We start from the raw sequence: 17,707 nt of genomic DNA, 5'->3' as shown, positions 1-17,707 counted from the left end.
ACGATGCACACGTGTTAACGTCACGCCGGTAAATGCGTCGGCGACACGTGTCGCGCATGTAATCCATGGACCCGTCGCGTCGTGTCGTTGTCCCGACTGTATGTCATGAACGCCATCGACATGTTGTACAGAGTGTTCCCGGGTGTTAATCGCTATCTCTTTGAACTGCATGCTCATTAGCAAAAATACAGACCGGATCTCTGTTTAAGCTAAACTTAGCTTCAAAGTAAAGATTAATGATTTTACAATTTTACACCTTTATCGGGGCTGCTAATAACACTGCTATTTTTGCGTAATGATTTCGTAATTAATTTTCAAGTTAAATTACAGTTAAAATAAAAGTGTTCTTAAATGATGAGTAAAGTCTTAATTTTAAATAATGATTTTCCGAAAATACATATGGAGTTAAATGATTGATATTCACAAAGATAATATAATAATCACATTGAGAGAAAACGACATAATTTTGGCAACTATAAATTTGACAACTTGTAAATTCAATAATAATACCTGTCACTGGTTTTATAAAATAACAAGTACCAAAGTAGCACTAAATACTAAAGAAAAGTGTAGAATTTTCAAAATTAACGAAATATCAACCTAGTATTTTTTTATGCCAACTCTTAACATTAATATTGTAATGACTGTTTTATGAACCATCTCCAATTTTAATAAATAACAAACGAAATAGCAAACGATATCTTTTTAATGTCAAAAAGTTTGTAAACAAATTTTCAACATACTAACAAACATAATATCTTAATTTTCTTCGAAGAAATAGTAGTGCAGGATTACGTGTGGACAAACAAAACGGAGGTTTTAGCTAGCATTTCAAACAACGCGGTGATGTATTCGTAAGTGAGGAGATTCCCTTTAACACGGACATCACGGCAGACATCGACGGCGCAAATCATTCCGCGATCGGCAACCCGTCATCGCTTCGCTTAATAATAACACGCCCCGTCATCGATTCCATTCCAACGCGGCTGATCATTCGGATCGAGGTTTCGAATCGCGGGAGGTCTAGCTCGCGCCGACCTTCGAGCGAAACGCCTCGTTACGCCGAAAGTAACCCGCCCGGAAATCGTTAAAATTGTGCACACGCTGGCTGGACGATAACGTCCCGATCTCGTACTTCACGCTGCAAATTTGATTTTTGCACGAGGCGTCACGGCCGCTGCACCGTTTACGTTTCACGCTATGCAGATACGCATGCGAGAGGAGGCCAGACCGGTTTTGCACGCAACATCATCATTGCGTGAGTTGAGTACTAAAAGTTAAAATTCTGAACGTGTTAAGTGACGCGCAAAAAACTTTTTTAAATGCACGAAGCGTTCATTCACACTTTAATTAATTTCTTTCTTTTAGAAATAGCTTTTTCTACAACAGCGTAGTATTTACAGAAAGAAATAAGTAAAATATATTTTCTTTATTTCATGTGATAAGAAAATATCTTTCGACACTTGACACATTTAGAATTAAAATGCATAGTATTATAACATATTATAATCAAAACATGTAAATTCAAATTACAGTGCAGTAACGCCCAGTTACATTCTGCACGTAATAATTATAATTTATCTGGATGTACACTGAAAATCGTGTTCATTTGGTATTAACCATCCTATTGTGTATCGAGATCCACAAGTCTGGTTTACGTCAAGGATTATATATCGGTATATTGATATGCCCGTAATACGTGCTAAACGCGTATTTGTCGAACAAGATCGGAAATCGTTAAAATTACACGACCACCAGGTGGCCGATATGTAATATAGTATTTCACGCACATAAGAGCGAGCTTCCGAAAAAAGCACTTCATGAGTGAGATCAAGTCTATTCCAATCGCAAGTGGAGAAATGAGAGAAATTGCTTCGGACAATTAAAATAACAACATAAATATTACATTTTCGCGTTAGTGCACTAATACATTTTTTATATATGTATAGTGCTACATATGTAAGAAATATTTTATTAAAATATAAATTGCCGCGCAGCATTTCTTCGATAAACTTCAACATTCAACTCCTTTTTTCGAAACGACATATTGACAAACAATTGCAAATAAATATCACGCGTATATTTGGCGACGGATATTCTTCCACTGGAGCATTAAGAGAACAACATTACCGAAGAGATGACGCCCAAGTACCAAAGAGTTAAGAACCGGGCGGATATATATTTCGTCTTAACACCGTGCGAAGTGCGAGCGTGGCAACAGGGAGAGGTTGGGAGAAAGACGTCCTCATTAATCCTTCCGGCTTTATCCGGTCCCGCTGGCACGTATCTTAAAGGTCCTCGCAGGAGTTGTGATAAATGTCATGCAAATGCGCGCCTCTTAACGAGCCTTAAGTTTTTGCCCGGCAGCGCGAAAACTTTCGTACTGCTCGAGTTCACGTTACAAAAGAGATACATCGCCCCCGCCATTTTGTCACGTCGTCACGCTTAAAAGAGCGTAATTGTTGCACGCTGTAACTTCTGATCTCTCCCTTACATCCCGTTACATTGTCGGCGCGCGTGCGTTTCGCATCAAAGACCTCATGTCCTACCTCGTTAGATTGCGAGGTAGCGCGAACAACTCACGTCGACAGAGCGTTTCATAAGCATTTTATTTTGCAAAAGCTACGCCGGCGCTTTGCACGCGACGCCTTTGTTTATAAATAGCTGTATCATCTGGCGCTGCGATCCTTCATTAATCATCCGTATACAAGTGAAATTAGTGATAAATAAAATAAGTTTAATTAAGCGGAATTGATCTATTTGTGGCAAACGATGAAAAGTGTAATTAACTCTCAAATAACTGCAGGAAGGAGGGGAGGGCTAAATTTTCAATAGATCAATTCGAGTCTGTCTCTCTCGAATAATACATGCAATAATAATTTATCAACAGAAATGGATAATAGCAGATATAAATTTCCAAATGCATATCTGTTCTACCTTGGTTTGTCGAAATATAAAATAATATGATATATTGATACAAAAATAATTTGTACTAAAATTAAATTGACGAGCACCAATATTGCACATTGTTACAAAAATATTCTCAAACAGAATTTCATCAATTACTGCCAAACTGTTAAATAAAAACAGAAATGAGTTTTCTTTATATAGATTCGGCGATATGTAATTCGTTTCACAAATAATTTCCGTCGACAAATCCAACGTTAATTTTCGTGCTAGACGTGAGCTATGAATCATGTTTCACCTGTTACTTGGAATGCGTTCAAATTGAATATCTGCTCTAAGTACGTATCAATATAGCCTTGTCTTTCTATCTTTAAAAAACTCTCTGTTTTTACTATTCTGATTTTGTTTCGCGGTTCTTATATATTTTTACGTTTCTGCGTGATTTTACTTTTTCTAGTGCGTTACGGTAACGAGAGAAAAGTTTCTCCTTTGTCATTTACCTTTTTATCATTTTCCGTCGACGTTAATTAAAGGATCAACTTCATTAAGAAAGTCCGCAGACGTATGACGAAGCGTAAAGTTTTCGCTCTTTTTCTAATTATCGCATGAGGTAGCCCAGAGATAATTACAAGTTTCTAATGCAAACACAAGAACATCATTATTTGAATAGATAATTAAGATCATCAAAAAGCTAACTAAGTGTAGAAAGAAAAGCTTTTCTCTTTTTTCTCCTAGTGTCTATATTCCATATATTTACAATATTTTGATTTATGAAAATTTTTATTTTCCTTTTTTAATTTTTCTTTTTATACAAATACATATTTTATAAAAATAAAATTTTAATATTTTCAAAAAAATATTAAAATATTTTAATTACACTTTAGTTTTTGTGAAATTTCTATGGTATAAATATGTATAACATCTTGCTCGTCGATTTGCTCATTTTCTCATTATACATTTTACCCCAATCCATTAATTCGTTTATCTTAATTCTTCTTTTTCACGAAATGGTTTTATTTTATTTTTTATTTTGACAATAAAATCTACACAAATCAAGTTAATTTTCCTTAGAATATGCTAAATTTCTATTTCTCTCCTTCTTGCTTTCTCCTTATGTATGCTTTCAGAACACAGCAACAACAGGATTGAGGATACATACTTGCTTTACTGTACTATCCTCTTTGATGTCATTCCCTAAACTTTGAGTGTCGCAAGAAGAGCAAGCAAGAATGAGAGAGAAACAGAGAGAAACGTTGACAGAGGAACATTGTGAAAAAAGTGTCTTTCAAAGGGAATACTCGCTTCTTCCTCCGCATAAGAGGGGAATGTTTTGCCATTCCGCGCATTTACTCGAACACGCGTATCGGATACTTTGCAATTTTGCGATACGTGAAGCAATCCTCTAAGCGAAGCTGTCGAGGTTTAAAATCACGTACAATATCCTGCAAGACTTCTTTCACTCAAGTATCCTTCGTGACTTCTTTCGCGACCGAAATCTCGCTCCGTAAATAAAACCGATTCACGATAGTTCTTACAATATTGTTTCGCGAAATGGACTTTTATTGCGTTCTATCAATTTTTGTTTAAAAGCAAATATTCTTTTTTTATACAATAAATTGACATTCACAAATTGATATCCCATTTTTATAGTCTATTTTTATAATTCTAATTCTGTTTTTATTTAATTCAAATTCTATTTTTATTTTATTTAATATTTTTATTTAATTGCATCTTGCCTATCACGCAAGACTATTATTACTTATTAATGTAAATTTTATTATCTTAATTTTTAAATTTTGACTAGGTTTTATTTAAGTTTTTTCGCTTTAAAATATATAACTTAATACTGAAAACGATCAGTAAAGCTCCGAAACGTTTATCTTAATAAATGGTTTATTAATCTTTGACAGATTAATATATAAATAAATTTTTCTATCTATCTTAAGAATGGTCATTATTGGATCATTGTCAATTTCATTAATTTGCATTTGTATATATTGAGCCTTTAATACTCATTATTTTTATTTAAAGTATTTTTCCAGTAATACAAACTGTCTCTGATGAAAATCAAATTACGAGCTATTAAAAAATAATAAAATATTCATTATACATTTTACAAAATATATTTTCTTAAAGTCTATTCTATTTGTTAAGATATATTTTCTTAAAAAAAAACTCAATATACATAATGTTTAAAAATTAATTATATGATTATTAAACATGATTTCTAATACATACATCTCTTTTCAGATCACCAACGACAGAAACGGCAAGAGGAATCATTGGGGCTTCATTCAACAACTAGGTCAGATAATGCAAGGACATTTACAAAAAAAACACTCATGAAATTCACGAAATCAACAAATTATCACATGATATATTTCTGACGATACACATCAGTAACTGTTTTGTCACTTTTTTTCTAACTTTAACTTTAAATTTTTTAAGGGCCAGCAAATCTTCGAGCGACAAAGACATCACGCATCATCGTGGATAATCGCCCCGTAACAACTGCGAGACATATCACAACCACTCGTCGTCCTCGCGAGGGCAATTTTTGCGCGAGTGCACTGACGCGTCCCGTCGGATAGGAAAGAGGCTAGATACTACAAGCCAGAAGTTTAAGCTGCAACTTTAAGTCCCTCGTGAATAATCGCCGGCGTCCTAGAGGCGAGAAACTCGACATTCATAACGGCGCGCGGTAGTCGACCGATGACTGCCGCAGCCGGTCGAAAGATTGCAGAAAATCCGCCCGGGCGACGAGATAAATTCTCTCGCGTGTGTCGCGTGGACGTGCAAAACAAATTAAAAGAAAGGGAAATAGAAAGAAAAAGAGAAAGAAAGAGGAAAAGAAAATAAAAAAAGAAAAACGCCAGAACGGCGCTTGAGTGCGAGAGGTGGTCGCCCGAGCACGCTGATAAACGCTGAGTAATGGGGACGCAAATTACGTGCGAGGAATACCGCGTGAGAAATGAGTGCCCGATGCAAATTTTTCTGGCCGCGAGGACGACGCGACGACCAGTATTGCCGGATACTGTAGCTCCGTCTAAACGGCTCAACGCGACCGCGTGGACCGAGGATAGGTCCGCGAAGCAAGCCGACCGTCCTTCGTTGTCTCCGTGACAGCCCGACAGGAGACACGTAATCCCCCGGAGGAATTAGCCAATTAGTACTGTCGGTACTAGAGGATCTGCGCTAAGTTAATACAACGACGAGTATCAACACAACGGAGATCATAGGCAGATTACGTTGCCCGCCAGCGTCGATAACTTCCCCAACTCTGTCTTCGCCACGGACCGAGGTATATAATCCGCGAGATACTACAACGCGTTATAACCTTCGTGAAACGTACACGAAATTTTAGACGGATTACTCCCCGGCAACTCAATGGCTTTTAACCAGCAGGTTCCGCGACGCAACGGCGTGGCAATATGAGGTCCGTACTGACTCTGTGATATCTCGAGTCAGCGTGTACAAACTTCGCGGCATTACAAACCAGCATGTATAGTCCTTACAATAGAGAGTGACTCGGCAAGTAAGGTGTCTGTTCGGTCTCTCCGGCATCAATTACACCTCGCTTCCCGGGATTGTTCCCGAGATTGACGCAGACTCCTCGCCGACGAAGTGACTGTGCGATTATTGGGGGAACATACGTTCGGCTTTAAACGGAGGAAGTGGCTTCGTGCCGCGTCGCGTCGTTCTCGAGATCCGGCGTATCGGAGCGAACGCGCACCTTTAATCTTTTCAGTGTGGACTTATTAAAATACTAACGATACAAATATATAAAAACTGATTGCCTATTATTGAACAGATTAATACAAGACTAAGATATGCTTGTTAAATGGCTGAAAGTGCCAAGGTTTTCAGCAAAGTTCTAATGGAACAAGATTCAAAGAGTGCGCTAGTTTTTATATAAACCAAAGTAATACAAAAAATCGAACGATATATATAACTCTTCGTATTATTATACAAATATTAATATTAACGATTCCTCAAGCTGTTATTAAATAGCGAAAAGTGATTGTACGTTCAATACTGTAAGACACATCATGGACTAAGCAATCTGAAGAAAGTGCGAATAACTCGAAGAGTGAGATATTTCGTAGTGTAACACATAAAGCATTGAGATAAACACTTCGAAACGAAACTTTGGATTTGCCTACGCGATAAAAAGAACGTCGAGTGGTCAGGTTGTAGTCGGGCTTGCCAAGTCTGGCAAGCGCGAAAGCTTTGCGCTTGGAACTTTCTTCGAGTAAGTAACGGCAAAGATCAAACGGAGGATCAAATAGTTACGAGGAACGGGAGTATATCTCGCGAAAGTTTCTCGAGAGAAGGGAGGGAATAAGGGAGTCGCGTGCTGTGCTCTCCTCTCGAGAGGCCGCGCGCACGGCGCAGCCGATCATATTATAGCGGACAATCGGTCACTCGTCGCGATCCGCTCTTTGTGATACACCACGCTATACCGTCCGCGGAGAAGGAAGAAGAAGACAAGTGGCGCAAAAGCGAAAAGGATGATGGCGGGGACGGGGGTGGGCGGTGTCGGCGGTGTTGGGATGCTGAGAACTAGGCGGCGGGACGTCAGCGTCAAGCCAAATAGAAAACTCGACCGGAAGTCCTCGAGGGGGATGATTTACGAGAACGAGGAGCTCAGACTGAGGACCATTCACATCAATGCCGAGGTAGAGCAAGGTAAAGGAAAGAGGGAGACTCGAGAGGGGGAAAAGCGCGCAACAGCTCGCGTGGATTTGTCGATGAATCGAAGGTAAAGGAAATCGCGGCGTTTTGCGAATATGTAGTTTCTCAAGGACGCATTAATGCCGCGATTGCTTTCCTTCGACTTGATCGCGCCCATTTAATAAGAACGTTCGCGATGGACGAGCGGGATAGAATAATTTTTTATGTACGAATTAAAAGTTTTTTTTTTTTAAGACGTTTCTCTCTTATCTCCTTCGACGAAGAAATACGTACATTGAAATACGTGATTAAAAATTTCATCATAAAAAATTAAGTCAGATAAATGAGGCTATTATCTAAATTTTCTCGTATCTTGTTAGCATAGCGCTGTTATTTATTCAGTTTATTTATTACTTACACCGTTTTATTTTTTCTCCTCTCGTCCGGAGAGAATGTTTCAAGCGAATTTTATTAACGCAGTTGCTCTGAACGCCGCTGTTTGAATTATTAATTTGCCGTTATAGACGATTCACACTCGGGAACCAAATTAATTTCACAGGGACTTCCATTACGCGTTAGTGGCAGGCCAGACCAACTAATAATGTTAAATATTTGATCCTCTAGGGTATGACTGCACCAAAGCAATCAAGGATTAATTTAACTACCGTGCTAAAGGAATTTTTGATATGTCACGGAAGAGCGAGAGTTTCAAACTTTTGTTATTACATTAAAGTTAGCAAATATATGAAAAAGAAGCTAATACCTTCGTGATACATCGGATCTTTTATTACAGTTCTAAAAAAAAAATTGATCCTTTTATCAAAGAGTATCGTCAAAACTTAATTGTACTGTCCTTTTGTACAAGTTGCTCTTTCTTTGCCTATCTCTCTTTTCCTCCTCTCACGGATACACTACAAAATTAATTATTTGACAAGTTTCGTGCTTTACTGGCAAATGTTTTAATAAACTCGCTGGGTTGCAATTGTGCTCTCGGAAATTGGGAACGTTTTAAATGGACACCATTAATCTCGCGAATCTCACTGCCATCGTTTTAATGAATTCGTCATTACGGGTGATACCAAACAAAAGGTCAAATATATTTTGCGCATGAATCACGGGAAATTTTATTGCGCGACTAATGCCAGATCTGGTAAACTGCATCTCGCGCCGCGGTCATCTACAAATAGACACGTGCATACATCAGATTGAAGTCGCCATACGTACTTGCTGCGAACTATTTTCGAGGCCTGGCCTGCACACGCTGAATTTGTCCAGTCGGGTAAGCGAGTAGTACAGTTTCTAGTACCGGCGGTCTCGATCCAGCAGACTTGACTCAGTTGCTAAATGCGCCCGTGCGCGCCCGAGATGACGCCAAACGCATTCGCGCTCCACTTTGCAAAGAACCGTTTACTTTCGTCACATGTTATCGCTTTATTTTGAAAAAAATACAGTAAAAAAAGTGTCTCAATAAATCAAGAAAAAAGAGAAGAATTTTACCAGTGATTTGCTGTAACTGAATGTGAACAACGACGAACTCACGTGGCTGATTAAGCTAATCAATAAATTTATAAGGTACGAAAATACTAAAATTGCGAATCGAACAAAATTAAGAGGACAGGATTTAATCACCTAAAAATAAAACTCGAACTCTAAGAATTCTAATACGGAAAAGCTTACAAGAGACTGTCGTTGAAATTGACTGTTTGATTAATCGCATTTCTTCGAGGAAGCTCGATGGTGGGTATATTTTGTTCACGTTGCTTGAGATCCCAAAAAGTTTTTTGCGCTTAAAACGAGACGAATATATATTCGAGCGTTGAAGGGAAAAAAAGGGAAGATGCTGAGTACAAAAAGGGCGATACCACTCGCACAGTTTTTGCCTCTTATGTCTCGATTATAACCCAGGAATGAAAGTGAACCGATCTGTCGACATTACGAGTGAGTATCACGTTTAATACAAAAAGTTTGAATGACGGCACATGAATCGCGTGCTACGTGGTTTCCTCGAGATTTATTTACCCGGGGAGCCAAGAAAAGCTTTGTTTTGGCAAATATTCCGGCGTGGCGTTTGTTCTCTTAGAATTCGGGATCCAGATGTCGACGCTGTACAAACTCCAAAAAGCTAAATGCTAACTTATTATCCTACGTAATACCGCAGAAACGTCAAACCGATCTTGAGTTTAGTCTCCCATCGATGGGGCAATCGCTGACAGTAACACGAATATTTCGAACTGCTTCAACTATTAATAAACGTTTTAGTCAAGTCGTAAATAAACATGCTAACTATAAATATATTGAGAGGAATGACGCATTACATTCGATATATTTAAAGATATTATATAGTAATTAATTAATTGTGCGTATTAAAATTATTTTATATAATTTTATATAATTAGCTTCTCTTAGCTAACGTTATTTTCACAAATAATTGTTTTATTCATTAATAATTTTTATATTAAAATAGCAATACAATTAAATTCTGCAAATCTACAATCTATTATATTATACAAATAAAAAAGTTTTTAATACTTTTAAGTTAAAGTGTCGTTTTAAAATTTTTATTTTATTTTTATGTAAAATTAAGAGCCAATTGGAAATTTTATATAGAAATTTTTAAAATTACAAAGTGAAAATTAGATACGTTTTAGGACCACCCAGTACATTAAAATAAAAAGTATGACACTCTCTATGCTTGACACTCTCGTCGAATCAAGATAGCGTCTCACGAGCTTTTTTGTCCCTTCCGACGCATTATGCAGCCGGATTATCATGGTGCATTCAAGTGGCGTGCGAAGAAAATCCTTCACGATTAGAAAAACTGACAGCACGCCGAGAGGGTTCAAAGTGAGTTGTTGGATCAATCTACCGGTTCTTGGACTCTTTCTTTTCTCTTCCCGTCTCATGCTCGCTCGATGAGAAAACCAGACGCCACCTACGTCAAGCTCGGAGATTATTTTGAGTCCTTTTTCAACCTCTTGATAGATTACATCTCCGCGTGAAGAAACGGCGCCAGTCTAATGAACAATTTATCATCGCCCGGGTTCGCACCGAATTTCTTCAATATCAAAAATATCGCGCCACTGTCGGATTTCAAAACTGATGATGTTAAACACAAGAACTGACAATGTCACTTCTCCTGACGAATGATATTAAATCGCGGAAAATAAATTGCCGAAGAAAGTGGACAAAGTTAAAAATGCATATTTATATACGTAATGCAGCTTTATGAATGAATGCAAACGCATAAAATAATATCAAATAATATGTAGTCTTGAAAGAAAGAGGTCTTTTCTTTTCAGAGAACTACTACTTTTACACGTAATCGCGGTCAAGGCGGCTAATAAAATAGCGAAATTTATAAGATCGGCTCCCGGCGACGTTTCTAAAATAACATCAAAAAGATAGAATGACGCTGATCAGTGCCGGAATATTCGGGTATCAATTAATATTATTAGATACTAAAAGTAGAATCCTTTTATAAAATAGAAACTTAATATAAAAATATTCTAAATTTATACACATTCCGTAGATTCCCCGAAAACCCATATTATAAAAAACTGATGTAAATGCATTTTTTTTCTTTCATTTCTAATTATCTTTTATCAATATCTACAGACTCTATTCCAACAGAACTCGTAACTAAAAAATAATCACGAAATCTCGAGTCTTTGATGATATATGAGGTTATTCTACGTACTTCCATTTCAAACGTTCGCGAGTAAAAATAAAATTTATCATTTGGACATTTTGCAATCACAAAATAATTTCAAAAAGTGTCACGAAACAATATTACGTTAAAATATTTGTAACTAAACAAAAGTAAATTACTCCTCTTGTCAATCAAGAACTCCCTATTTTGAGAAAGAGACGCACCGGATGCAGATGTATCGTCGCGTCGACGTAACGATACAGTCCTGGTGTCGCGGGAGCACGAGGGATTACAAAAGATTTAAATAGTCACGAGGGCGAGTGAGAGAGATAGGGAAAGAGAGACCTGCGGCGGTGGTTTCGTGACGCGCGATGAAGAAGCGGACGAAGAAGAGGTAACTCGCGGTAGGGATAAAGACTGCCGCAGTGATGTAGCCACGCGTCGACTAGTTTCGCCCGGCGACTCTAAACGGCCGGCACGCTTTCCGCGGCCCGCGGAAGCTGTCAAACTCGCGGAGCGCGATTCCGGAAGCGGGAAGCCAGGGTCCGGAAGCCCGATTCAGTCCGGTGCACCGACGTTCGTCGTCGCTCGCGGCCTCGAGTGTGATACGCGTCGGGCCTCGGCGTCGCGACGTCGCCACGCGGAGGCGCACATCTGGCGCAGAAGCGCATCTCGACGTTACGTAACGAGAAAGAGAAAGACATCGAGACGGAGATTGAACTGTGGCGAGGAATTCGCGAAACTCCAAGTGCGCGGCAAATTCGTGCGAAGAAATATGAGGAGTAAGAAAATTCGAGGAATCTAGACCGTGCTATTTTTTGTCGTGCTAATAAAAAATATGATTGGCCAATTTGGCGAGGATCTACACTGTGACTGTCAGTGGCATTTATAAGTATTCTATTTAAAATTATCTCAATTAAACTCACAAGTTTCTTTTTTAATAAAAAAGATGTACTTCGCAATTAAAAAGTTAAAAGTATCTTAATTAATTAAGTTCAAACATAATAATCAGCTCGTTGCCATTTCATCAAGCAACGTTGAAAAACAAAACACCGTTCGTAAAGAGCATCGCAGCTGTTCATGGGAAGTACGTTGTCATGGAAAGCACTTGGTCTGATGAGGCGAAAAGAGCATGACGAATGTTGTTGCACGATGTCGATGCAGTTAACTGACAGGACAGTCGTGAAAATAAGGACCGGCTACTTCGAGAAATGGCTGTTTCCGTTCGCGAGTCTTTCCTAGAATAAACCCGCGAAGAATGACGTTCAGACGCGCCGTTAGCCAGCAACGGCTATTTGTTGACGAAACGCTGATGGATTATTTAATGACTCGATCAACGAAATGACTCCTGACATTCAAGCGCGCGTGACTCCATTAGAGAGACGGTACGCATACGTAGGTAATGCGAATTCGCTGTTGATCTGACGAGGTCACGTGGGCCGCGAAACCGGGGGGATTAGTCCCCCTCGGTAAGGTTATCACATGAGTGAAGCTCCGTGGCGCGCACAGAAATGGAAGGAGCGGGAGATGGGCACGATGCAGAGGAGAGACATGGGCAGGCGAACGAGGCGCGATGGGAAGGAAAGCTCGTTCTCTTCGTCGTGGAATACTGGTACGAACTCGTTTAAGAGTTTCGCTAAGGCAATTTAACCCTTTAACTCTTAGCGTGCTGCCCTGACGATGGACAAGCATCTTCTTAATGACCTTCTAATGGCTTTTTTTTCTTTTACGATTCGCACATGGTGGCCTACTGCTGAGTTCATTCATTAACCAACAAGTGGGGAACAAGTTTGGCACTTCTGTCTCTCGGACGATTATTTACGTCAAAAAATTTTTATCGCTCGTTTGTTATGCAGCTTATAGTGCCAAATTCCTTAAATTTTATGAGATTAATGCTTCTAAATTAAAAATGATTGCAGTATTTCTTAATATGATTTTAAACGTGTATATCTGAGCACGTATATCTGAGACAATGCATACGAGAGTCATATTAAGAGACAATATACTTAATACTCCAACGTTACGAATTTTAAAACGCAATCCGTGATGCACTCTAATAACGGAATCGAAACGACCGACGTGACGGAAGCGGTAAACATCGAAAAAGCGAGTGTTTAAATTCGGAAAACGTCATTAACGTGAACGAGACCAGCAAAGAGTCTCTCTTTTTCGCTTCTCTTTTTCCTCTGGCGTGATACTTCGCGCAAGACATTTTATGAAAAAAGTTTTTAATGCACCCTGTTTCCTCCCAATCTCATCTGCTTGTCGCCGACCCAACCCTTCCGCCGTAAAAAGGCAGGTGCGATAATGTCTACGGCGCACACAGATAAATGCGATTTTCACTGATAGAATCTACGTGGCTACGCTTCGCTCTCGCTACAGCTATCCCGCAATAGCTGCGGGGAGATACCAGTTTGTCATGACGGTTCACGCAGCAGAGAAATCTTTCGCGAGTGGGAGAATTCTCATAAAGGACAATGTGCTAGACACATTCGCGAAGACGACCGTTATTATCATTCTCGCAGCGATATTGAATCCCAAGGTTAGTCAAAGACGGGTTTTATAACGCCGAAGTAACTTTACGAGATCGTTTTCGCGGAAACTGTTCTTTTGTTCAAGTTCCTCCCTGTCAGAGTGAGGAATTAAAACTCGATCTTGCGCGTTCGTCATTAATTCGCTATTTCGCTAACACGTATTACTTGTAACATAGGATACGCACCGTTAATATTTTACGAAAAATACAATCGCTATATATAGTGAGATATTGTAATTAAAAAATATATGAAAAGACATTGCTTTTCTACGATTCCGCGCTATATCCTTTAATTATCGATAGCAATGAATCATATATCATATATCATATATCTTATTCCATTAGCAAAATTTATCAATATTATAAAATATTTTAGTTATAAAAGTGTATCATAATTAATTGTGAACATAAAACAATCTCAACGAAAAATAATCTCTTTCGAAATCTTTCCTAAACAAGAATTTCAAGCTATTCAATAAATTTTTTTTTAAATTGATGACGATATAGACATCCTGTACTTCGATAATAGAATTGTAATTAATGAAAACAAGCCACAAGATCCGATACAGCCTGGTACTGTAACTCAAAGGGCAGTATTTTTGTACGACAGCATAATACATATGCTGGCGACAGCACGTGCATCCTTTACGTGGTGCGATGAACTTGCAATCAATGCGAAAGCACATGTAAGAAGGACTCTGTATCTCTCTTTCTCTACATATATATATATATATATATATATATATATACACTTCACTAGCAAAATTAATCGAGAACTTTGACACGCTGCGACGGCGGACGCATTCGCGAAATTCCCAGAAACCCAAGCTGACAATGCGATCTTGACTAACAATAAGCGCTGACGCGAAAGTAATCCCGGGCACGCGACACGCTCAGAACTCGCTTCTCTCGCAGTGACACGAGATTTTACGGTGGGGATGCAACCCACTGCTGTTTTCCGATTACGCCCGCATCCGTAGAGTCTCGCACGAAGAAGATGCGACACGACAGCGAGCAGTGAGGGAAAATTTGTTTGAAAAGCAAATAAGCAAAGATGAAAACGTGTAAACTTATTCTCAGTGCATTACCGAATTCGGATTATTACATTACGTTATGCAATTCTGTGGTTTCGTTTATAATCATCGAGACTTATTTTCAACGTTTTGGTGAAAAATTGCTTCAGAACAAGAAATTTTGTGATCTTATATGAGAGTAGTAAATAAAAATATTAGTTACGTGTAAAAAAAATATTTTATCTAGTGAAATAATGATGAAGTGATATAATAGTGCAAGTGTTTCAGAAATAAAACTGATGTCACTATTCAGTCTTCTGGTTCCACTGCTGTTCAGGGAAATTCGCACGAGAAAAATGAATGACGATAGTGAGTAGATTTGATCCAAGATAAAAGTAATTATATATATTATTAAGAAAAAATATCCTAAAAAAGAAAGAAATGAAAATTGCATTCCGTGAAAATTGTAAGACGTGTGAAATTCATAAAACAATAATAATGAGATGACGTTATTGCGTAAATTTAAAAATATTTGTTATCTATTTGATCAAGGTTATTATGTGAATTAGAATAAGTAAACGAAAGCAATGAATTGCTAACAATCCTCAACGGGATGAGGTTAAGCCAACAAAGTTGTACTATTTTTGCTAACATTGCGAAGTAACGCACGATTTATTGCGAAACGTCAGACCGTACTGTCCACTTATTCGCTGCACGTATTATGCATTCCGATAATTGAGATTATTCTTCTAAGCCGAGCAGAAATAAGTTACATCCCAGAAAAAGGCCTAATAAAGTTATTCGCCATAATAAATTTTTTTAAATCAATTTCAAATGAAATTTAATCTTATTTTAATTAAAAATATCACTTAATTGATTAAATCCTAAAATACTTGAGATTAAAAATTAAAATGTTAAAGAAAATCTCTACACACAAAATATCGATAAATCATAAATATTACATATTGTGTTAAACTTTCGGAAGACATTATACAGTTTTCATTTAAAAGCGACAAATAAAAATTTGCGACTTTTGACGCAGGCTGTATACTTGCGTCGATGTGAGAAAAAAGAAACGATGACACGGGAAACTGAAAGCGCGAAAGACGAGGAGCTTTTTCAATGTGCGGCGGGCGGAAACGCTCGCCGTAACATACAGACGTTGTCTCTGTTCCTCGGAAAGTGTCACAAGACACCTTGCAGCCAGAGACTTTCATAAAAATCTACTATGTCGCGGAGGAAAACGAGCGTTGTCGTCACGTTCACAAAGCGAGGTGCTCGAGTTTCCGTACTTTTCGAATGCTCGATCGAGGACGCGCGCGCAAAGTGCACGATCGTATGCATCGGCTGATGCAAACACCTGCACCGAAACTTTCACGGGCAAGAGATGGAAACACCAGATCGATTCTACCTTCTCTCCGCGGCAGTTTCGAAAGTACCCACTAAAGTGAAACTTCTAAACCTGCTCGTATAAATTTCAGATTTTGTGGCTCCATTGTTGCCGAGAAGCAAACCGCAAATTTTACCGAACTACCCGGGTCGGAATTATTTAACCTCGAGGTATTCGCGGTGTTACCATATTTTGTACACGGCTAATAGTTTCTCGCTAACTTACTAGAAGCAGCTATATATGGCAATTGAACAAAAGCAAAATACATACTGAAGCAAAAAATATTCTATTAAGAATGTTAATAAGTTTAATTAAAAGTTACGTTATATATATTCAAGTTTACCCGAGTATTGATTTTATATTTTCGCCACGTAGTGTATAGACATTATTAATGAACAATGTTAAAAAGTGATACTAGCACTAAGAATAAAAGCATCAATTATGTCATAAATTTTATATTAAAAATCCATACAAATCAAATGTCAAATTTAAATAAAAATAGAATAGGGTCCAATTAGACTTAACCATTTCAGGATTAAATAATATTAATTTTAGAGTAACAACTTTTACAGTTCTATTTGCATTTTTTTTTAATTTATAGAAATTTCTGCAATCAATCGCGTAATTTAAAAACCCAACGCCTTTCATTGAAAAGAGATCAATTATCTAAGTCGATCAAAAAGTAAATCATTAATTATAATAACATAATTAATTACAATAATTGATAAAAATGCAATAATGTTATAGTTCAAAAGTTTTGTAAATTTAAATTAATTCACATTAAAGTCAGATGATCTATTTATAGATAATTCTAATCTTAAATACATCAAATGCTTCTAATCTTAAATACATCAAATTCTAATCTTAAATACAACAATAAAATGGTTCAGATACAAATGTGAACGCTGTACATAATATATAAATGATATATAACATGACACTTTACAAACATATTCATAACATCATGCCATATTGCCAGTGGAACCTCAAATCCAGATGGGGGCAACGGACGGAATATTAAAAATATTGCCGATAGCAATTGTTTAAAGACATGCAAATGGATATTTTGACGTGATCATGTGGAGCTAGTCGGAATGCGAGACGTTGCTGTCTTGTAACGATGTCATCGGATATACTATGGAACTCTACGTGTCCAGGAATACACCCGTGGGATACGTCTATATCGTCGTGGGCACGCGTGCATACATACTATATGTATATACATACACACACGACACGCCTCGGCGATAATTCAGCTCTGTCAGAATTCTAGTGGCTATAAAACGCGTATACGCGGGAACACCTCGTAGGTGTCCGTCGACTGGACGAAACCATAAACAACGACCGCTTATTTCGACGGTGTTCATTGTACCCACGGTATATATCTATGTCAATCAATCGATGGTACATTCACGCGCGTCTGATGCGCCTCCGGCTTTTCCGTAGACATACGTAAAATGTGCCAATATTGTACGCGTTAATTGGTCAATAGAAAATCCCCAGAGTCCACAGAAAAAAGAAAACGCTATAAATATCTGATG

The 17,707-nt window shown here is 38.0% G+C and overlaps 2 protein-coding genes across 5 annotated transcripts in view; one reads left to right on the top strand and one right to left on the bottom strand.

Annotated features, from left to right (window-relative positions):
• The window catches only part of LOC105196903 (tyrosine-protein kinase transmembrane receptor Ror), a 254,193-nt gene that overhangs the window by 178,057 nt on the left and 58,429 nt on the right, over nucleotides 1–17,707 (bottom strand). The gene's annotated exons all lie outside the window — the stretch shown is intronic.
• LOC105196904 overlaps nucleotides 1–17,707 on the top strand; it is a 35,417-nt gene that overhangs the window by 6,676 nt on the left and 11,034 nt on the right. The window contains exons 2-3 of one of the 3 annotated variants that reach the window (XM_011163056.3): nucleotides 5,158–5,212; nucleotides 5,356–7,596. In XM_011163056.3, coding sequence (XP_011161358.2) covers nucleotides 7,419–7,596 — 178 coding nt within the window. In that variant the 5' untranslated portion in view covers nucleotides 5,158–5,212; nucleotides 5,356–7,418. Of the gene's footprint in view, nucleotides 1–5,157; nucleotides 5,213–5,355; nucleotides 7,597–10,107; nucleotides 15,146–17,707 lie in introns of those variants that run through there. The other 2 variants (XM_011163058.3, XM_039459058.1) reach the window with 2 other exon arrangements.

This window comes from Solenopsis invicta, chromosome 16 (assembly GCF_016802725.1).
Source record: "Solenopsis invicta isolate M01_SB chromosome 16, UNIL_Sinv_3.0, whole genome shotgun sequence".
NCBI classification, from domain to species: domain Eukaryota; kingdom Metazoa; phylum Arthropoda; class Insecta; order Hymenoptera; family Formicidae; genus Solenopsis; species Solenopsis invicta.
This window is presented reverse-complemented; position numbering and strand designations above follow the sequence as displayed.